Raw genomic sequence first — 23,937 nt, forward strand, 5'->3', positions numbered from 1 at the left:
TTTACAGAAAAATATAAAAATACATTCATAGTATAATTTAAATTTTATTTAAAAAACAGGAACGTGGATTTTGGGTGATAATGATGTGTGGATGTTGGTCCACCGATTGAAACACACATACTACTCTGGTGCTGAATGTGATGAGGGGAAGGTGGGGGTGGAGGGGAGGCAGGGAGTTGCTGGGAACTTTACTGTCCACTTAATTTTTCTGTGAACTAAAACAGCTATAAAAAAATAACGTTCATTAAAAAGAAAGCATTAACAATCGAACAAACAAAAAAGTATAGAACAATATAAAAAACAATTGAGACAGCAGCAGTGCAATTATAACCCAAAAAAACTGATAAAGTATCAATTAAAGGATGAGAACTGAAGACAGTAGACAAAATTATATAGCATTACTTTCAAGAGACCTAAAACTATTTTCATTTTATTATTGCCTGATAGTTTTTATCACTTTCTTCAAAGCTCTTTAGGTATATCCTTCAAGATGAAAATCATTTCTAAACTTCTGCCAGAAACAAAGCAGTCTCCTTATATATATACTGACTTAACTCTTATAAATCTTAAGTTAAACACTTTTATTCAATGATTTTCTTTTTACAGATGAGAAATTCACCTATACTAATTTTACAGTGGCTAGATGAAGGCTATTCAATTCAACAAACATCTGAAATTATAAGAAATTATACACTGCCACTGAACTTAATTTTCAAGTATTAAAATAATTTGGCATCAAATTACAATTAAAGTTTATTTGATTCCTTCCACAGAATTACAGGAAATGTTGGAAAAACATGCACTGAATGTATGTGATGAAAATCCAATTCATATTATAATAATCTAGTACATAAAATTCTACTAATCACTCTTTTAAAATTTTACTCATCCACAGCCTTCACACTAAACTCTCAGCAACTAACAGATTCATTCAGACAGTATCAATTAGAAATGGATTACTGTTCAACCGAAGATACTATCTAGTCTGGACACAAGGATAAAAACCTCCACAAACTGGCCTCAAAGAAAGGGTGGTATTCATGTGCTTAAAAAGCTCCTCAGTCACTTAGCTTTGCTAATCATGCAAAACCACAATGAAGACACATCACTCTTCACCTCTATTTTTTTTTAAGTTCAAATTCCTCTCTTTGGCATTTAAGGATTTTACCAATTTCATTAATACCTTCCTCTTTTTCTCCCAACTACTCTCTTTTAGGATGCTTTAGCTCTAGCAAAACTATTCTACCCATTTTCTTCAAACACACCAAGCATGCTTCTGCCTCTCAGTCTTTGTCCCCAATTCATCTGATTGAAATGTTTTACCACCTACTTGCTCACCAGAGTCTAAGCCGTTAAATCCCAGTCCAGCTGTCACCTTTTCCATGGAACTTCTCGATCACCAAAATTCTTAGTACCTCTTTATCCAAGAAACAGATCCAATCCTAGCACATAACTGGCATTTAACTTATAAGTTATATGATAATTTCAAATATCCTTTCATGTAAACGGAAACCCATTCCAGTGTTATTCCTAGTATAAATCCAGTTTCCCCTAATGGACTCATGCTATTTAAAGGCTAGCTTCATTAGCACTCATCACAGTGCCCCTACTTTGGTAGGAAGTCTTAAGTGTTTGATCTTAATAATACTTTCATAGTATAACATGAAAAACAGCACATATATTATGGCAGTTCCCAACTTTAAAAATATCACATAATATACAAAAAATGATGTAATATTTGTAATCTCCAAAGGTTGAGGAACTCTATATTTAGGCATATCTGTAACTGTGTATAAGTGTACTAGTTGGGAAGATCTATATTAATGTAAAAAGACCAAATGCCAACAGCAAAGGAAAGAAATTTAGTAAACTTCTCCATTATGTTTGTGTTTAGTTTTCTATTGCAACCATTATCTAGAAACCTCAATTTGTTGTCTTCAGCAAATAAAAACTTGTTAGGCTTTTATATCATGTATAAACTCCACTTATTTTTACTTTTCTGACCAGGGAATTCAACTGGACATACTTCCACATGCCAACAACCTCATCCAAAGCAGTATTTAAATAATTAACTCTGAAAATAGAAGCTAATAGGAGCAAAGTGAGCACAAATCAGTTTTTCCCCTGGACATCTACAGATTTCTGATATTGGGAAAATGAATCATGGCACCAGCATTCTACATGCCAATGTTATTTATTTTATTTATGATTTTCAATAAACCTTTACCTAATTTCTATTTAACTCAAGGTCTTGAATGAAGACCTAAACAAGGCTTGATGATTTCAACATCACCTTTGTTACTAAAATTTTGTCTCCATCTCCACCCCACCCTCATTTCTTTAAACTAAAAATGTCACTCAATTTGAGTTTTTAAGGAAATCTAAATATGGTTCTTATACTTTTGAACCTCAATGCAGCACTTATATTTAATCATTCTCAGGAAGAACTTCTCATTGCCAGGAGGCAACAAAATCACTTTTTTATGCAAGATGTTAATTTGCCAATTTGCTAATTTTAAAGTAGGCATTACTTGACAATACATTACTGACAGGCTGGGCACTCTTACATTTGCTGGTGAAAGTACAAAATGGTACAACCCACATGGAAGAGAATTTGACCACCTCTAACAAAAACCACTCATAAACGTAACCTTTGGCCCAACAATTCTACTCCTAGGGAATCTGCCCTAAAGATACACTTTCACAAATTCAAAGCAATGTGTAACAAGGCTATTTCCTTTAGCATTACTTGCAATAGGAAAATATTACAAGAAAGCTCACATCAACAATGAGAGACTAGATGAATAAACTAAGGCACATCTACACAAAGAATACTGTAACACCATGAAAATGAATTTAAAAAGACTTCCAGATATGGTTTGCTTTCCAAGATGTTCTAAAGTACAACAGAGTATATATATTAGTCTATCTTTTGAGAACAAGGGCAGTAACACAGAAAGGAAAAACCAGAAACTAATGAAAATGATTATCCATGGAGGGGAGGTGTGTGGAAATGAAGTGGAAGGGATAACGATGGGAGTAACACTTCTGAGAAGTATAAATTTTTCTACAGTTCTGACTTGAACCATGTAAAATTAAATAAAAAGAATGAACAAGGTAATTTCTAAAACTGAATGCAAACACTCCTACAACTGAACAACAATAAAAGAAATAACCTGATTAAAAAATGGGCAAAGGACTTGAATAGACATTTTTCTAAATAAGATACACAAATGGCCAATAAGTATGAAAAAATGCTGAACATCACCAATCATCAGGGAACTACAAATTAAAACCACAATGAGACATTACCTCATACCTGTTTGGATGGCCACTACCAAAAACACAGAAAATAAGCACTGATGTAGAGAAATTGAAATCCTTGGGTACTACTGGTGGGAATGTAAAATGAAGCAGCCACTATGGAAAACAGTATGAAGGGGCTCCTCAAAAATGTTTAAATAGAGGGAGAGAATCAAGATGGCGGAGTAGGAGGACGTGCGCTCACTCCCTCTTGCAAGAGCACCAGAATTACAACTAACTGCTGAACAACCATTGACAGAAAGACACTGGAACTCACCAAAAAAAACTACCCCACATCCAGAGACAAAGGAGAAGCCGCAATGAGACAGTAGGAGGGGTGCAATCACGTTAAAATCAAATTCCGTAAATGCTGGGTGGGTGACTCACAAGCTGGAGAACAATTATACTGCAGAAGTCCTGAGGGTTCTGAGCCCCACATCAGGCTTCCTAACCTGGGGGTCCAGCAACCGGAGGAGGAATCCCCGGTTGCTGAGAATTAGACTTTGAAAGCCAGTGGGATTTGACTGCAGGACCTCCACAGGACTGGGGGAAACGGAGACTCCACTCTTGGAGGGCACACAAAAAAGTGTGCTCACCAGGGCCCGGGGGAACGAGCAGTGACCCCATAGGAGACTGAAGCAGACCTACCTGCTGCTGTTGGAGGGTTGCCTGCAGAGGTGGGGGGCAGCTGTGGCTCACTGAGGAGACAGCGGCACTGGCGGCAGGGGTTCTGAGAAGTGCTCATTGGTGTGAGCCCTTCCAGAGTCCACCATTAGCTCCACCAAAGAGCCTGTAAGCTCCAGTGCTGGGTCACCTCAGGCCAAACGACCACCAGGGTGGGAACACAGTCCCACCCATTGGCAGACAAGCAGATTAAAGTGTCACTGAGCTCCACCCACCCAGCCCAACCCACCATCAGTCCCTCTCATCAGGAAGCACCCACAAGCCTCCTAGACAGCTTCCTCCTGCAAGAGGGCAGACAGCAGAATCAAGCAGTATCAGCAGTATTTCATCTTGCAGAACTGAAAATCACAGCCACAGAAAGACACAGAAAATGAAAAGGCAAAAGACTTTGTACCAGATGAAGGGACAAGATAAAACACCAGAAGAACAACTAAATGAAGAGGAGACAGGCACTCTTCCAGAAAAAGAATTCAGAATAATGATGGTGAAGATGATCCAGGACTTTGAAAAAAGATTGGATGCAAAGATCGAAAAGGTGCAAGAAAAGTTTACCAAAGACCTAGAAGAATTAAAGAACAAACAAACAGAGATATGTAACACAATAACTGAAATGAAAAATACATTAGAAGGAACCAAGAGCAGATTAACTGAGGCAGAAGAGCGAATAAGTGAGCTGGAAGACAGAATGGTAATAATCACTGATGCAGAAAAGAATAAAGAAAAAAGAATGAAAAGAACTGAAGACAGCCTAAGAGACCTCTGGGACAACATTAAACACACCAACATTCGCATTATAGGGGTCCCAGAAGGAGAAGAGAGAGAGAAAGGACCTGAGAAAATACTGGAAGAGATTATAGTTGAAAACTTCCCTAACATGGGAAAGGAAATAGTTACCCAAGTCCAGGAGGCACAGAGAGTCCCAGGCAGGATAAACCCAAGGAGAAACACGCCAAGACAATATAGTAGTCAAATTGACAAAAATTTAAGACAGATAAGTTATTAAAAGCAACAAGGGAAAAATGACAAATAACATACAAGGGAACTCCCATCAGGTTAACAGCTGATTTCTCAGCAGAAACTCTACAAGCCAGAAGGGAGTGCATGATATATTTTAAAAATGTTTAAATAGAACTATCATATGACCAAGCAACCCCAGCAATATATACCCCAAAGAATTGAAAACAGGCTCTCAAAGAGATATATGCACACCCATGTTCACTGAAGCATTATTCATGATAGCTGGAAGGTGGAAGCAATTTAAACTTCCATTAATGGATAAAGAAAATGTGGTAGATATATACAATGGAATACTACACAGCCTTAAAAAAGGAAATCCTGTCATATGCTACAACATGGATAAATCTTGAAGACTTCATGCTAAGTGAAACAAGCCAGTCACAAAAAAACCAAATATCATATGATTCCACATTTATATGTGAGGTATCTAAAGTAGTCAAACTCTTAGAAACAGAAAGTGGTTACTAAGGGCTGAGGGGGATGAGGGAAAGGGGAGTTGTTCAGTGGGTATAGAGCTTCAGTTTTACAAGAGGAAAATGTTCTAGAGATCTGTTGTATTGACAATATACATATAGTTAACACTACTGTTCTATGTACATTTAAAAATGGTTAAGATGGTAGATTTTACGTTTTTTACCATAATAAAAAAAAAATCAAGCAAGGATTATACTCATCAGTAGAAATGAAATGAAGTGTATGTATGTATGTGTATATATACACATAAAATTGCACACAAAGAAATAAACCAATTGTATAGAAAACTTGATAACATAACCACTCAGACAAAAAAATTCAGATTCACATAACTAACGAGCATGGTTCTCTAAACAACCTTAATGAGTTGATGAAAGAATTGTAAAGAAATCTTGCAAGGGATACTGGAAGAGTAGTTCTAAATTTTTTTGTGCTTATAGTAGGGTAGTAAAAATAAATTTATAAAAGTTAAGAGAAAACAGGGTTTACACTGTTAGAGAAGAATGATACAAATATGGAATGGAGGAAGTTTAGAAAAAACTCTGGTGCTGGATTTCAACTGAAAGTAGCAGATGAACTCATGATTTAAAGTATATATGTATATATCATAGCTCTACAAACTGAAAGCACCTGAGGAAAATTATATCCTAACAGCAATGTGAACACAATCCCCATGCCCAGGTCTTGGTTTATAAACACAACTCTCCACAAAAATGGACATAGGGCTCTTTGGAAAAAATGACCTATCCAAATCTGAGCAGGGAAGCGCAAGGTGAACATCTTGTACCAGAAAACAAAGAAGTGCTCAAAGATTCATAGAGAGACATGTCAAAAAGACACTAGACATTTCAAAAGGACATGAAAACCAGCTTGCTCATCTGGGACAAGCTGACTCTCAAAAGAAATAAAGACAGTAACGGATTATAAGGCATTAAATAAAGAAGCCATGAGTGATTTTGTTTTTTAAATGGGGGCAAGGGCAGAGGAATATGAGCTAATACATATGAAAGGAATAATAGAATCAAAAAGGGCAACATTTTATAACCATCAAAGTGGATGCTATATATATACAATGGAATATTACTCAGCTATAAAAAGGGATGAGATGGAGCTATACGTAATGAGGTGGATAGAACTACAGTCTGTCATACAGAGTGAAGTAAGTCAGAAAGAGAAAGACAAATATTGTATGCTAACTCACATATACGGAATCTAAAAATGGTACTGATGAACTCAGTGACAAGAACAAGGAAGCAGATACAGAGAATGGACCGGAGAACTCGAGGTTTGGGAGGGGGCGGGGGGTGAAGGGGAAGCTGAGACGAAGCAAGAGAGTAGCACAGACATATATATACTACCAACTGTAAAATAGTCAGTGGGAAGTTGTTGTATAACCAAGGGAGTCCAACTCGAGGATGGAAGATGCCTTAGAGGACTGGGGCGGGGAAGGTGGGGGGGACTCGGGGTGGGGGGGAGTCAAGGAAGGGAGGGAATATGGGGATATGTGTATAAAAACAGTTGATTGAACTTGGTGTACCCCCCCAAAAATAATAAATAAATAAATAAAATTTTTTTAAAAAAGTGGATGCTAAAACAGTTGAGTAAGAATTGCTGGAAAACAAATTATTCTTACAAACTATTTATTACCTTAAATATTACTTATTAATTGCAAGGAGGGGGGAGTACCTTTACAATGCAGAGAGGTGGCCAACTGTACACAAGTGACCAAACTTAGCATAATCAACAGGACATAATGACATTATGTGCCTTCTGATATGATGCAAAGGGAACTACACAACAACAATTGTGTAGTATACTTGCCAAAAAAGGTTCAACTTGAATCTAAGCATGAGGAAACGAGACAAAACAGATTGTGAACTCCTATAAGACAAACACTCCAAAAAATTTCATGAACAACACTCCCCGCCCCCCCCCGCCCCAAATGAGAGGACTTTCTAGATTAAAGGAGACAAAAGAGACATGATAAATGCATATGCTCTTATACTGGAACTTGGATAGAGGAAGAAAAATTCAATTTTTAAAAAGTCATTTTTAGGGTAACTGAGGAAATTTTACTATGGATAGTATAATAGATATCATTGTATCAATGTCTAATTCCTTGAGTATGACAGTGATAACTGTTACAAAGTAGGAGAATATCCCTGTTCTAAGAAGACTGCTGAAGCATTCAGAGGTGAGATGTCATGATGTATGCAAGTAACTCTCAAACAAAAAAGTGTGTTACATCTGTCTCCTGTGTGTGTGTGTGTGTGTGTGCGCGCGCACGCGCGCATGTATTTGGAAAAATATTTAAGCAAGCAAAAGTGACAAAATGTTAATAACTGGTGAATCTAACTGAAGGGATGAGTGTTGAAGGTACAACTTTTCCAACTTTTCTAGAGGGATAAAATGTCTCAAAATAAGAAGTTAAAATAGATTTTTTTTTACAAAATAAGAGCAGGGGGGATCATCATTATGATCGGCGAGGGATACTTCCTAGTAAACATTCAAAAAATATAAGAAACAGGTTCTCGAATCAAATAATGAGCCTCCCCCACAATTTTTCCCGAACTAGCACATAAAAAAATTCCTACAATCTTTTTCTTAGGGTATTTAAAATAAATTTTACAAGTCTAGCAAATTGACTGCAAATATATACCGTTGTTTTTGAGACTAAATGTTTTTCAAATGTATGAAATATAACTACAAAGTGTAGTACACTTTGACTTGTCATGAGAGCTCCTGTGGTAGATTAAAGACGGCTAAAAATTCTTTCCTACTTCTTCCATTGAGATAATAGGGTCGATTTTTCTCCCCTTGAAAGTGAACTGGGAGATGACTACTTTAAACTTTTTTTTATAATTAATTTATTGGCTGTGTTGGGTCTTCATTGCTGCACACAGGCTTTCTCTAGCTGCGGAGAGCAGCGGCTACTCTTTGTTGTGGTGCACAGGCTTCTCACTGCAGTGGCTTCTCTTGTTGCAGAGCACAGGCTCTAGGTGCTCGGGCTTCAGTAGTTGTGGCACATGGTCTCAACAGTTGTGGCTCTCGGGCTCTAGAGCGCAGGCTCTATAGTTGTGGCACATGGGCTCAGTAGCTCTGTGGCACGTGGGATCTTTCCCAGACCCATGTCTCCCGCATTGGCAGGCGGATTCTTAACCACTGCGCCACCAGGGAAGCCCTGGACTATGAATACTTTAAACAGTAGAGTAAGGTAGAAGTGCCACTGCCAATTCTGAATAAAGTCTTTACAAGTATTAGCAACTTCCTCCATAGTGTCTTGGAACCCTGAAAAGCCTTAACACTACATCATAGACAGGAAAAAGGGCCCAGTTGAGTCCAGCCTTTCAGCTGTTCCTACGGAGGCACCAAGTATTTCAGAGAAGGCAATGTGTATATATTAAACCAGTCTAATCACCAGCTGAATACCACTTGAGTGAGCCTGCTATGTAATGTGGAGCAGAATAATCAAGCCACGCCCTGCCCAAATTTCTAATCCACAAAACTGTGAGATAGTAAGAAAAGCTGCTGACAGTAGAGAAAAGGTAGAAGCCACCCAAATGTCCACCAAAGGATGAAAGGATTAAACAAAAGATGTTATATATGTGAATTCTGACACACACTACAATACAGATAAACCTTGAAGACATTATGCCAAGTGAAATAAGCCAGTCTCAAAAGCAGCAATATTGTATGATCCCACTTAAACGAAGCTCCTAGAGTAGTCAAATTCAGAGACAGAAAGCAGAAATGTGGTTGCCTGGGCTGGGGGAAGGGGAGAATAGAGTTATAGTTTAATGGGTACAGAGTTCAGTTAAGGATGATGGAAAATTCTAGAGACGGATGTTGATGAGGTTTCACAGCAATGTGAATGTACTCACGGCACTGAACTGTACACTTAAAAATGATTAAAATGGTAAATTTTATGTTACATGTATTTTACCACAATAAGTTTTTTAAAAGTTGCTGTTTTAAACTACTAGGTTTAGGGGTAGTTTGCTACACAGCAGCTGACAACCAGAACAATTCCTCTACACAAACAGAAGTTTAAAATAAAAGCTGTGGGCTTCCTCGGTGGCGCAGCAGTTAAGAATCCGCCTGCCAATGCACGGGACACGGGTTCAATCCCTGCTCCAGGAAGATCCCACATGTCGCAGAGCAACTAAGCCCGTGAGCCACAACTATTGAGCCCATGTGCCGCAATTACTGAAGCCCACGTGCCTAGAGCCCACGCTCCGCAACAAGAGAAGCCATGGCAAGGAGGACCCCGTGCACCACAACAAAGAGTAGCCCCCACTCGCCACAACTAGAGAAAGCCCATGCGCAGCAACGAAGACCCAACACAGACAATGAAAATAAATAAAAAGAAAATAAAATAAATTTAAAATAAAAGCTGTGCTGCATGAAGCATTACACGTGTATACTGGTTATATCTTAGAACTTTATTTTAAGAAATCTTGTCTCTCCATTTAATTTCTTAATTTAACAGAATCTTCTGCATTAATATAAATATTAAAATAAAATATATGAACAAAATTCAGACTTGAAATTACATACTGAATTATGTGTAAAATTAGCATACTGTGTGGCAATTAGGGATAAATAAAAATCATTTATGCAAGTGAAAATAATTATGACAAATCAAGTATTTTGAGGTCCACCTGAGAGGAAGGAAAAGGAAAGACTTCATGGCCTTCCTGCACCTAATCTATTCCTCCCCGCTTCCAACCTAGGTTTGATGAGAAAAGGGAGATGTCCTTCCTAAATCAAGCTTGCCATATTCTAATTCCTACTAACTATCCAACAGGCCAGACTATAGAAAGAAGTGAGAGCATGGGGAAGAGGATGAATGGCTGACGGAAAGAGAAAGATTACAGAAAAATACAAAGAAAACACAGAAGTAACACCTAGTGGGAGAAAAGTGGGGGACATTTTCAGAACAATAAAACCCTATTATTTAATCTTTCCTAATTCTTAGCACCAAGGTAATAAGTATCGTGATTTGATTCTGTGACAGAATGAATACGACAGGTTTGGGTAGGGAGCTGTGGCTAGAAAACTGTCTGAAGCACTGAACTCTGAGAGCAGGTAATAAGAAATGGATGTAAGTAACAAACTTCATCCTAAACTCTCCCTTTAAAAACCAAGGCTTAGGGATTTCCCTGGTGGCGCAGTGGTTAAGAACCCACCTGCCAATGCAGGGGACATGGGTTTGAGCCCTGGTCTGGGAAGATCCCACATGCTGCGGAGCAACTAAGCCCGTGTGCCACAACTACTGAGCCTGCATGCTGCAACTACTGAAGCCTGAATGCCTAGAGCCCGTGCTCCGCAACAAGAGAAGCCACCACGCTGAGAAGTCCATGTACCGCAACGGAAGAGTAGCCCCCGCTTGCCACAAGTAGAGAAAGCCCGTGCAAAGCAACAAAGACCCAACGCAGCAAAAATAAATAAATAAAATAATAAATAAATCTTTAAAACAAACTAACCAAAATACTTATCAAGTATCAAGGCTTATCAAGGCCTTCCCACTTCCAAATTAGTAAGAAAGGAAGAAAAAAAATGTGTGGCACATAGCTTTGTAATACACAACCAGAGAGTGTATATAGCAAACTGTAGGCAGAAGCACTTAATGGAACTTTGTACAACATTGTTTATAGGTGTATCCTGAGTGTGTTATAAAACTTATCAGACATGACTGTTGCATTAGTTTCAGAATACTTAATGAAATAGGAGGAATGATATTAATGAACTATAGATCTTGATGCTTAATGTAACACTGGTATTAAAATGTCTGATATCCTTCCAAACAGCTAACTAACTTTTGTATGGCTTTTAATATTCCTATCAATTAATATATATTTGTAATTTATCTAACAAAACCATTAGTGATGGTGTTCAGCTTTATGTGACTAGGGTTGGTCACAACCTCTCAGACTCAGTTTTTTCATCTAGAAAATTAGAACCAAATACCTTCTAAGCTACCTTCTAGTTCTAAAATTCTAAATATCTATGTCAGCATCTCTAGTATGCAATCTCAGATAAAGTACTTAGTTGCAATTGAAAATATGTTCAAATTATCCTTCATTTTCAAAAATAAAAATATTTCTCTAAGCCAACATTAACACAAAGTATTCATTCGCTCATTTAACAAATATATGTTGAGCACTTAACTATGTGTGAGGTATTAAACTTAGCACTGGGAGGATAAAAAAGTAAACAAACAGATGTGGTACCTGTACTCATGAAGCTTACAGAGAAGCTACAGAGACAAACCAAATAAACATATGCATAAATGTAATATCACATCTGTAATAAGTGATATGAGGAATTAAAAGAGTATATAACAGGGAATCTAAGAGACTTCCCTTAATGAACTGGGAGGAAGAGAATGTATATGGGCTACATAATTCAAAATCTGTCTAGGCAGAAATGAACATGGCATGTTCAAGGAACTGACAGAAGGCCAGTGTGATTGGACATAAAAATATTTAAAGTACTTCCTTGGAAACAGAAGTTAAAACTTCTAAAATACAAAAGTATGTCTTAGTTCTTCCAAAGACATACTCTAAGAATTATTTTCAAATAAGCTTCAAAGCATCACAATAGTTTCTAATGTTAAAAAAAAAACTTGCTGTCCTGTATCTCCCTGCAAAAAACCAAGTGAACTCTCATTGATTCCCTTCTCTTTTCACTTTACTGTTTTCAACTGCATAATAAAAATCACTTTTTTGTTCAACTTCATTTAGATTCCTTGTAAGAAAACATCTACAAGAATAAAAAGATACATGGTGCTATTGCCCTGGTTCTGCCACTAACCTGTCCTATGGCTGATCTTGGTAAATGTTACTTGGCCACTTTGGGTCTAACTTTTGTTACCTGTGAAATAAAGGGAGTTCCAGAATCTCTTTTACAATCCTTCTAACTCTCAAAGTATGGTTCCACTGTAAAAATCTTGTTCCATCCTAGAAAACTGAAGAAAATGGACCAAACAACTGTGAATTCCACTGACCAAGATTTTACTTGCCTTTAAGCTCTCTGTATTTATACAGCATCTAAACACTGTTGTTATAATAATAAACTACTTAATTTATAATATTTACCCACAAGTAACACGAAAATAATCAAAAATACAGTTAAATATTGTTTGAAACCTATACTTGCAATGAGACAGTAATACTTTAACTAAACATGGATCCCTAAAAAGTACAAAGTCAAAATCGACTTAGAAAGGCAGGAGGAAGACAAAATTATAAGAACTCTTGAGAAAAGCAAAATTTTAGCAACAAGACATTCAAACTGGTTAATATGCAATGTCAAATTTAACTTACAAAAGAATCCATGATAAAATGAATATTCTAACCGTATGCTCATTCTAGACTTGGTGTCAATATATCTCTGATGTTTAATCTATTTTCAAATTGAAGGTGTATATATAGTCAAAATTTTTCTTTTTTAAACCAGATTATCCATCACTAGAACTCAATGTTTCTATACTTAATATGAAAACAATAAAAATTAAAAGATCCATAAATTTTTTCTTAACAGCTTTATATTTCATAATTCATGTTTCAGCATCTCAAAATACTTAAGAGCAATAATGATATAACCTTAGGAAGCATCAGTTAAGCATCCTGCTCCATGTACAGTCTTCAGTATCAAGATTTATTTTAACGGAAGACATTTGTGTCCTATTCCTTCCAAAGGGGCAACAAACTGCAGAATCCAATTAAGATTTTTAAAAACAAACTACAGGAATACTTTAAATATTAATTACTCACAACACTGTAAACATTTACTAGGCACAGTAAGTTCTAAAAGCAAAGGGGCAAGATTATTCCCTAAAATACATTTCACCAAGTTGCCCAAGGTTAGGACTGGCAAGGTGTCAACACTGTTTCTTCCCTTACCTCCCACCAACTCTAACTGATTCCAACTCTGAAATGTGTCTTGTATTGTTACCTATCTCTCTACTCCCACTATCATAGTCCTACTTCCCGATTTCAACACCTGTGACCTAGACTACTGTTAACAGTTTCCTAGCTGGGCTTCCTGTCACCAGTCTTGCCCTGTTCCTATTCAGCCCCAATGATGACAACCAAAATGTCCTCAGCATTGCCAAATGTCTGCTGGGGGTCAAAGATGCCCTGGTTGAGAACCACTGCAACAAGCTGATCCCTTAACAAGAATAGCACTTACTTTGTAAGGCTGTGCCCACAATCTAAGGTCCATGCAACAGAAAGCAAAAAATTAACTGACCTAAGGCTGAAACTTACAACCTTAACATCAGGACCACTATGTTTAAAAATAAGCTGACTCCTTATTATAAAGCCATAATCTCTCTTAAAATCCCTTTGGGGACTTCCCTTGTGGCCCAGTGGTTAAGACTCTGTGCACCCAATGCAGGAGGGCCGTATTTGATCCCTGGTCAGGGAACTAGATCCCAAATGCCTCAACTAAGAGACAGCACAGCCAAATAAACAAATAAATATGTAAACGAAAAAAAAAATCCCTTTGAACATGTGGACATAAATCATCACCTTACTTTAAGCCTGAATCTTGAAAAGTCAGTATCTTCTGTCAAAATTTAACCACACTATATACATATTTAAGTTTCTGGATATTAGAAAATTTTCATAATTTTTAAAATGCCTTTTGTGCTTATATCAGTCTCCTCAGATGTTGATGAAACCCTTCCTAGGCAAATTACTGTCTACCTTTAAGGCTGCAAGCTACTCTGAATAGTACTGTAATAAATATTTCTAGAAGAAAAAAAACTTAAAAAATACTCTAATTCTTATACTTAAAAAAAAAAAAAGATAAAAAAGATCACACGCACCCTTTCAATGTCCCATAACGGTTATGCCCTAACAGAAATTACGATTCAAAGATATAGCTACGATGGAACAATACCTTTCCTAGGGGGTAAAAGAGAAGACGTAAAATATCTTTTAAAAACCCCTGGTAGGTGAATCTCTTAAAAAGACCAGGCCCAGCAGAGCTGTAATACCACAGGACAGAGCACCTCCTACCACAAGCGTCTGACGTGTTAACATTCTGTCCCGAGAAGCTTACCTTCAGTCGTTTGATCATTTCGTCGGTGGTGATCTTGTCGGTGATCTCCTTTACCCCCGGAGGGTAAGCGATCTTCCCGTCGGCACTCACGACGCCACAGAGGGCAGTGGCAGGCTTGGGCTGCGCGGTGGAGAAGTCCATCCTGGGGGACAACTTTTCTTTCACAGTCCTCTACCGGCCTCTATCGGTCAGAAAACAAAAGTTCAGCGGGAAAGGGGCGACTTTGTAACCTCTTTTTTCATTTCAAAAATCTCTAATCTGCAAAGGGCCCTTTCTCCCGGGAGGCCGGGGACTCGGCGGCGGCCCCACCGGCCGCTCCTTCCCGGGGCTTGGACCCTGGCGGCCGCCGCGCCGCCCCCACCCACGCGGGCCCCTCCAACCCGGGGCCCACGGGGCTCTCTGGCACTGGCGGCCGCGGGAAGCGCCGAGCAGCGCCAGGAGTTTCCCATTCCTCCTTTCACAATGAAATCCACCCCCCAACCATCGAGGTCCGAAGTTTGGCGGCCTCGAGAGCCCGGCGAGGCCCCCAAGGCCCCCGCTCGGTCAGAGAGAAGCCTCGAGTCCCCGCCCGGCTGGTCCCCTCCGGGGAAGGAGACGCGAGGCCTATAGGGCTCGGTTTAGGCCGCAAAACTAGGGACTCAATCGGACCCACGCGCAGCGGCGTCTCCCGGGAACGAACGCCCTTGCCGGGCAGAGCTCCTGGGCCCCCGGCGTCCCCGACACGCTCCCGCCCCTCCCGTGTCCCGCTCCCCCACCCCCGCGGGAGGAGAAAGCAAGCCGCCCTCCACCCCAAACCCCAAGCCAGGAAGCGGCTGACGCGGCTCTGCACTTCACATTTTGTTCCTTCAACTTCGGCTGAGGCACCCCGGCGGCTTCTCTCGCCCCCAGCCACTCGGCGCCCTCCGGCGCCGCCGAGGCCTTACCGGCACCTCCAGGCAGCCCCGCGGGGCCTCGGTCCCGCGCCCCCGCCCCCGCCCCCCCCGCTCCGGTCTCCCCTTCCGTCCCCTCCCTCCGCCAGCCGAGGGCGGGAGCCGAGCCGCCGCCGCCGCCTTTACCTCCTCCTCATGCGGGCGGAAGGTGCATCGAAAGCCGGGCCTCTGTCAGGTGGTTGCGCCGCCGCCCCTCTCCGGGCTGCACACAAAGCGGCTCCGCGGGTCCCGCCGCCGCCGCCGCCGCCGCCGCCCGCCCCGGAGCGGCGCTGGGGCTGGCGGTGCCGAGGAGGAGCAGTCGCCGCGGGGGGAGACGCGGGGCGAGTGAGCGCTGGGCGGGGAGACACTGCCGCTCTCCGTCTGGCCGAGGAAGAGCAGCCTCGGAAAAGGATCCTCCGGGAGCGTGTGCGCGTGTGTTCGCCCCGGACCCCCGCGGCCCGCCCGCCAGCACCTCGCGCCGGCCGGGTCCGCCAAGCCGGACCCGGACGCCCCTCGCAGCGGCGCGCGCCCGACCCTCCGTGCCCAGCGCAGCCGGCGCCTCCCGCACACACCGGCCGGTCACGCGAGCGGTGCGAGAGCACGCGAGAGCAGGGCGCGCGCCTCGCTCCCGCCCCTTCCTCCGCCGGCCGTGCCTCCGCCTCCCCCGGGCCTGAGGCGGCGGCGCGCGGGGCAGACAGCGCCGCCACCCGGTTGGCGCCAAGACCTGCCGTGCTGAGCGCCTCCGGGAGGACTGGACCCAAAAGACTAGCAGAGGAGGAGCCCTGCTGGCGGGAAGCGACCCGGTCCCCGCGGTCCTGTGAGGACAAGCGGGACGAACAGAGCATTATCTTATGCCGCGGAAATACGTTTATGACTTTTGGGGTTCATCCTGAGAGACGTGGACGGAAATGGTTGAAAAACGGGTAATTACTCGGTGAAAATGAACTGATCCCCACCCCCTCCCCGGGACAGAAGATCTGCAGACCAGGGAAAAGTTTTGCAACATGGCACAACGTGGGCTGCTCATTCTTGTTCCTTCTGACAGCCACCAGTGTTTGCCCTCCCCTCTTTAGATGTCTAAAATTAATACTTTGAAAGCTGCAAAATGTGAAATTAGCGTTGAGTCGAGTAGTTCTCAAAGAATGGTCTGAAACGTAGGTTCCTGGGCTCCACTCCCAAACCTGGAGAATGAGGGTCTCTGAGACTGGACTCCAGAAATAAGCATGTGTACAAATTAGATAGATGGCTCTTGTGAATATGAAATAACTCATTTTTTTGTAAGTGTTAACTTTTTCTTTCATCCAAAGGAAAACCCAGTGCAGTGGTGTTTGAGCAGTTTAAGGTAAAAAAAACTGAAGCAAATGAACCTCAGGAGCACATACATAATTTCCGAAAATGAAGTTGAAAAAAGAACACAATAATATGAAATAGCATGCAGCTCTTGAAACTGACCACTATCATAGTTTAAAATGATATTCGATTATTTATTTAAATTATTTTTGATGGCTATCCATTGGCCTTTTCCACATCCTTGGCTTGATCTTAACAATATTATAGGTGCTGCCCTCACTGAATTGTTTTTCAGATATCACACAAGGGAGCAGTCATCTTGGGATCTGACATCCCACAGTTGCTGATTTACTACAACTCTGCCTGAAAGTCAGAGCTTTGTTCTGGGGCATTTAGAGTAGCAGGCAGAATCCATTTAAGGTGATCTTCATCCAAACTGTTAAATTGACCAATACCTACCCTCTTTTTAGGCTCTTCTTCTACTTATGATTTTTAAGTCTGTTCGATTTAAATAAGTAAAGAGTGATGCTTTTTGTCTTCATTTTTGCTCTAAGGAATTTACCCATTGTTAAATGGAGTTTTGTATATACCCATAAATTTTAATTTAATACAACTCATTACTTTGTTAATATTGCTTGATTTTATAAACACTCATAAGATAGTAAGCCCTAAGGATTCTAACACGTAAATATGTTGAATTTATATAATCCTAAAATTCAGGACTTCTGAAATTCCTGTTTTTAACTTCCTTTTTTAAAAAACATTTCCACTCAGGGTAAATGAGAAGAGATACACTCATTTGTGCAGCAATTATTTAAAGAGGGCTGTTATACAAGGCATTGATTTGGGCACTGAGAAAAAAAAATCTAGTGAGGAAGGGGACAAAAATCTGTGCCTATTGTGGTAGAGCTTTGGGGAGAGATAGACAAAAAAATAAATGAATTGCTATGGGAGAAAATAAAGTAGAGGAGGGGGTGGGGGGATACCGACCACATATAACCTTTTCGGCCTTTGGCCTTTGGAAAGACTTTGGCGTGTACTCTGAGATGGGAGTGTTTTAAAAAGGGAAGTGATATGATATGATTTATGTTCTGTGAGCTCAGCAACCTTTGACAAATTACTTAATCTTTCTGTGCCTCATTTTCCTCATCTGTAAAACAGGCATAATAGTTTCTATTTCAGAGAGTTATCATGAGGGATAAATGTTAACATTTATAAAGTGCCTAGAATAGTAACTGGTACGTACTAAGCTCTACATAATTTTTAAATATGTATAAAAGGAAAGAATTACTCTAGCTGCTGGGTTGAAAATAATGTAGAGATGCAAATGTAGAAGTAGGGTAACCAAGTATAAGACAATTGCAAAAATCCTAAGGAGAGATGGTGAAAAGAACTGGGTAGTAACAGTGAAAGTGATGAAAAATGGTACACGAAAAAGAGAGGAGTCAAGAAAGCAAGGATGTCTCCAAAGGTTGTGAACTGTGTAACTAGAAGGATGAAGTTACCACTAACTGGGATGGGGAGGACTGTGCTTGGAACAGACTTAAAGTCAGAATGTCTTTCAGAATCTAAGCTATGTAAAAGTTAATTGAACAGGTACTGAGCTCCTGCAATGGGTAAGGCATTATACTAGGCACTGGGGAAATATTTAGAAAACAAGAAGACAAAGTCCCTGCTCTTGACAGAATCAGAGTCTAATGGAGGAATCACAGACATACAACAAACCATAATCATGGCAAGGCTGTGATTTATTCTATAATAGGGATTTAAATTATATTCCCTGGGAGCCTAGGAAAGAGGTGCTATGGGAACTTCCCTAAGGAAGGGGCATTTGAGGCTGGGTGTTGGCGGGTGAGTTATTGTGGTGAGTAGTTGTGGGGAGAGCAGTAGCTAATAGAGACAACCACAAGGTGAAAAAAGGCAATTAAGTGCAATCTCTTTTTGAGGAGAAAGCTTTGGTGTGATTAGAACAATAATTGCATAAAAGAGTGGCTTGGCTTTGGGAGCCTTATTCTATGCCCACCTAATTTCCATCAACCCCTCTCCCATATACAAATGTACAAGCATACAATCTATGTACAAAATGGCATCTAGTGCAGCTTCAGGACAAACCCCTAACCCCTATTTCAATCATACACCAACCATGAATTCTTCCTAGATAGAAATTCTAGATCCAAACTCTCGGTCACTGCAACAATGGAAATGTTTTACACTTGCATTTTCCAATATCATAGTTACTAGCTACATGTGACTATAAAACACCTGAAAGGTGGCTACTGCAACGGAGGAACTAAATTTTTAATTTATTGTTTAAATTTTATTTATTTATTTTTTGGCTGCATTGGGTCTTCATTGCTGCACTCGGCCTTTCTCTAGTTGTGGCGAGTGGGGGCTACTCTTCGTTGCGGTGTGTGGGCTTCTCAGTGCAGTGGCTTCTCTTGTTGCAGAGCACGGGCTCTAGGCACACAGGCTTCAGTAGTTGCAGCATGTGGGCACAGTAGTTGTGGGGCACAGGCTTAGTTGCTCCACAGCATGTAGGATCTTCCCGGACTAGAGATTGAACCCGTGTCCCCTGCATTGACAGGTGGATTCTTAACCACTGCGCCACCAGGGAAGTCCCTTAATTTAATTTAATTAAAAAAATCTAAGCAGCCATATGTGGCTAAGTGGCTACTATATTGCACAGTGGAGTTCTGGAGTACAGAGTTGGTAGGAGTGACTGACAGATGAGGGTAGAGGATAAACTGTTCACACTGAATGCTGCAGATGTTGAACACAGTGGTAGTTTCAAAGGATGAACTGGGGTAATAAGAGACTAAAGATGTTTATAACGAAAGTGAACTAGGTAAAAATACAACCAAACAGATAAAAATGCAAAAATATTTAAGATATTTAAAGCTGTTTTAAAAATATGTGTTTTCTATTTACCCCAAATTCTTTATTTGCTTTTCAGTTTAAAATGTAACTAGCTAAATTTATCCTGAGTAATTTCACAAATTAAACATTAAAATCTTCCATGTACCTGGTCACAGAGAAATTTTAACAATACATCATAATTAGTGTGAAACTTAAAAAAATGGTACTTTTGGGGCTTCCCTGGTGGCGCAGTGGTTGGGAATCCGCCTGCCAATGCAGGGGACACAGGTTCGAGCCCTGGGCCAGGAAGATCCCACATGCCGAGGAGCAACTAAGCCTGTGCACCACAAATACTGAGCCTGTGCTCTGGAGCTCACGAGCCACAACTACTGAGCCTGAGTGCCGCAACTATTGAAGCCCGAGCACCTAGAGCCCGTGATCCACAAGAGAAGCCACAGCAATGAGAAGCTCACTCACTGCAACAAAGAGCGGCCCCCGCTTGCCACAACTAGAGAAAGCCTGGGCACAGCAACGGAGACCCAACGCAGCCAAAAATAAAAAATGAATGAAATAAATTTATTTTAAAAAAAGGTACTTTATTTTAGTGTCTTTCCCGATATCACTGACAGTTTGGTTAAAATTTAAATATATCTAGGCATAGGATAATAACATATCTATCTATAGTGAATGAAATGAATTTGACATATTTCAGTGATGACTGATGACTAACAATATGAAGTCTGAATCATTTTGGCTTAGTATGACCAAGATGTTAATGATTAACTTGTTTGTTATGGTAATTTAAAGATTTAATTTGAATCCTGTTTAATATCTTAGACTCCATGCACATCTCTCTTCAATTTAGAGTGAAGGCTGGACTTCCCTGGTGGCGCCGTGGTTAAGAATCCGCTTGTCAATGCAGGAGACACGGGTTCCATCCGTGGTCTGGGAAGATCTCACATGCTGCGGAACAGCTAAGCCCGTGCTCCGTAACTACTGAACCTATGCTGTGAGCCTATGAGCCACAATTACTGAAGCCCGCGTGGCTAGAGCCTGTGCTCGGCAGTAAGAGAAGCCACCGAAATGAGAAGCCCATTCACCTCAACGAAGAGTAGCCCCTGCTCGCCGCAATTAGGGAAAGCCCGAGTGCAGCAACGAAGACCCAACACAGCCAATAAACGAATGAATGAATAAATAAATAAATAGTGAAGGCTGACCCGCATCATTAATTATATTAGCGTTCTTAAAATTGTTTTAACAAAATTAAGTATTACTTAACGAGCAAGGACAGCAAACTAAAACTAAATGTTTTCAAATATGAAAGAAACTACAAATATAAACAACATGAGTAAATTTCAGTGACATACTATGATAACGTACTTATAAAGTTCAAAAGCAAGTTTCAGAATGTTGGTTCCCCTGGAGTACAAGAGAAAGCAGGGAACACAGGGGGACAACATGGGAGAATGAATACACAGGTAAATATATTCTTGTTAAAGCTTTACTCTTGGGTGTAGTGGTGGCTTCACATATGTTCCTTATATGATAAGTGAATGAATGGATGAATGAATGTGAGCAATCCATGGATCAACGAGGGATGTGTTTGTAGCCCAAGGATTATGATTAAGCCAATTCAGGGCACCTGAGGTCTAGAAGAAAAAAAAGGACAGAAATTTCAAAAAAATTTTATATGATAATTTAATATTTTAAAAAAGTGTATCCCCCTAATGTCAAAGAACTTCTGCCCCCATGATAATTTTTTTCTAATGGTGGTAGTAAAATGAGAAATTATTTGGAGTTATATTTTATATGAATGCCTCTTTGCAGTCCTTCCTTAAATTGCTAGTATTTGGATGATAAATGATCATAAAACTAAAAGAATTATCAGAGTAATTAAACTTTCAACAATCACATTAAAGTGTATTTTTATTATGAAACTTGGGATGTCAGCCTCCTATTTATTCTTTTTAATATCTTGTCTCTATTTATTTATTTATTGGGCTGTATTGGGTCTTTGTTGCTGCACGAGGGCTTTATCTCTTGTTGTGATGAGTGGGGGCTACTCTTCATTGTGTTGTGCAGGCTTCTCAGTGTGGTGGCTTCTCTTGTCGTGGAGCATGCGCCCTAGGCACGCAGGCTTCAGTAGTTGCAGCATGCAGGCTCAGTAGTTGTGGCACACAGGCTTAGTTGCTCTGCAGCATGTGGGATCATCCCAGACCAGGGATTGAACCCGTGTCCCCTACATTGGCAGGCAGGTTCTTAACCACTGTGCCACCAGGGAAGTCCCAGCCTCCTATTGTTTTATATGATCAAACTAAATAAGAAAGTGGACTTCCCTGGTGGTCCAGTGGATAAGACTCTGAGCTCCCAATGCGGGGGGCCCAAGTTTGATCCCTGGTTGGGGAACTAGACCCCCACATGCATGCTGCAACTAAGAGTCTGCATGCTCCAACTAAGAAGCTTGTGTGTCTCGACTAAAGGTCCCACACGCCCACAACAAAAGATCCCACGTGCCGCAAAGAAGATCCCACAGGCCACAACTAAGACCGGGATCAGCCAAAATAAATAAATAAATAAATAAATAAATTAATTAATTAATACATAAATACATGAATACATAAACAAATAAGAAAGTAAACTTATGGCAAATACTTCATTACAGTAAAGGCAGAAGATACTCATTTATGGAAATGTTTTAGAGAGGACAATCATTGCCTTCCCTCCTGCAAACTTTTTTAAGACAGTTGTTCCTGTCCCAGCCCTATAGATTTACTCTCTCTCTCTCTCTGTCCTCCCTCTCTCTCTCTCACTCTCTCTCTCTCACACACACACACACACACACACACACACACACACACACACACACACACACACACACACACACACACACAGTGACACCTGAACCAAGAAAATGCAGTCCACCGGCTGAGCTGAGCCAAACAAAATATGAGAGTTGCTGTGAACTAAAAGGCAGCAACAGATGGAACTTTTAGCTGAATTATATCAATGTAAAACAATTTAGCTGAATTATATCAATTGAAAGCTCAGCTGCCCTAATTTTTTTCCTGATTATTCCTTTTTTCTTGGACTCCACATAAGCATTGTTTCCTTACAGTAAAATCCCTTTCACTGAAACTAATTTGAGTAAATTTCTGAACTTTAACCACCAAATATGACCTAATTTAGAATTAACATTGCCCTCCAAATTAATGTCTACTTGGAACCTCAAATCGTGGCCTTATTTGGAAGTAGGGATTTTGCAGATGTAATGAGTTAAAATGAAGTCATACTGGATTAGGGTGGCTGGTGTTTTTTTTGTTTTTATTTATTTATTTACTTACTTACTTACTTATTCGGTTTTCGTTGCTGCACACTGGCTTTTTCTAGTTCTTGAGAGGGGGCTACTCTTCACTGTGGTGCACCGGCTCCTCATTGCAGTGGCTTCTCTTGTTGCGGAGCACACACTCTAGGTGCATGGGCTTCAGTAGTTGCAGCACATGGGCTCAATAGTTGTGGCACAAGGGCTTAGTCACTCCTCAGCTTGTGGGATCTTCTTGGAGCGGGGATGGAACCCGTGTCCCCTGCATTGGCAGGTGGATTCTTAACCACTGAGCCACCTAGAAAGTGCCATGGCTGGTGTTCTTATAAGAAGATATGCAGAGGGACTCCCCTGGTGATCCAGTGGTTAAGATGCCAAGCTTCCACTGCAGGGGGACAGGTTCGATCCCTGGTTGAGGAGCTAAGATCCCTATGTCCCAGAGTGTGGCCAAAAAAATAGGTGTGGGGGGGCGGGGAGAGACATGTAGGAAAGAAGTCCAGTGGATGACAGAGGCAAAGATTTGAGTGAGGCAGCTGCAAGCCAAGGAATGCCAAGGATTACCAGCAAGCATCAGAACTAAGGAGAGGCAAGAGAGGATTCTTCCCTTGAGCCTTCAGAGGGAGTATTACCCTGCTGACACCTTGATTTCCGGGACAGTAAGAATGAATTTCTGTTGTTGTAAGCCACTGTGTTCATGGTACTTTTTTACAACAGCTCTAGGAAACTAATACACCAACCATACATAAAATTTGTCTTAAAGTGAATTAGTTAGCAGCTGTAAAGAAGCAAAAGCATTTTACCTTCTGAGAGACAAATTTCATCACTCTTATTTTTGGACCTAATTTTTTTTTTTGTTTTTCTTTGAAAGAGGGCTATTGAACATTTATAAAGCCGTGAGTGACAGCCTACCTGATTTCTACATTTTTCTCAATTGCATTAAGTTCGTGAGTCTCAATTTATCTCTGGAATCTGCATTTTCATTTTTCCATTTTTTCACATTCTTAGGGAATAAGA

At 40.6% G+C, this 23,937-nt stretch overlaps 1 protein-coding gene across 3 annotated transcripts in view; it reads right to left on the reverse strand.

Annotated features, from left to right (window-relative positions):
- The window catches only part of PDS5A (PDS5 cohesin associated factor A), a 152,276-nt gene extending 136,280 nt beyond the window's left edge, over positions 1–15,996 (reverse strand). Inside the window, exons 1-2 of one of the 3 annotated variants that reach the window (XM_057725936.1) lie at positions 15,606–15,993; positions 14,551–14,731 (exon numbers count right to left, since the gene is read on the reverse strand). In XM_057725936.1, the coding sequence (XP_057581919.1) occupies positions 14,551–14,691 (141 nt within the window). In that variant the 5' untranslated portion in view covers positions 14,692–14,731; positions 15,606–15,993. Of the gene's footprint in view, positions 1–14,550; positions 14,732–15,384; positions 15,511–15,605 lie in introns of those variants that run through there. The other 2 variants (XM_057725933.1, XM_057725935.1) reach the window with 2 other exon arrangements.
- Positions 15,997–23,937: the final 7,941 nt, after the last annotated feature.

Source organism: Hippopotamus amphibius, chromosome 3 (genome assembly GCF_030028045.1).
Source record: "Hippopotamus amphibius kiboko isolate mHipAmp2 chromosome 3, mHipAmp2.hap2, whole genome shotgun sequence".
Lineage (NCBI taxonomy): Eukaryota > Metazoa > Chordata > Mammalia > Artiodactyla > Hippopotamidae > Hippopotamus > Hippopotamus amphibius.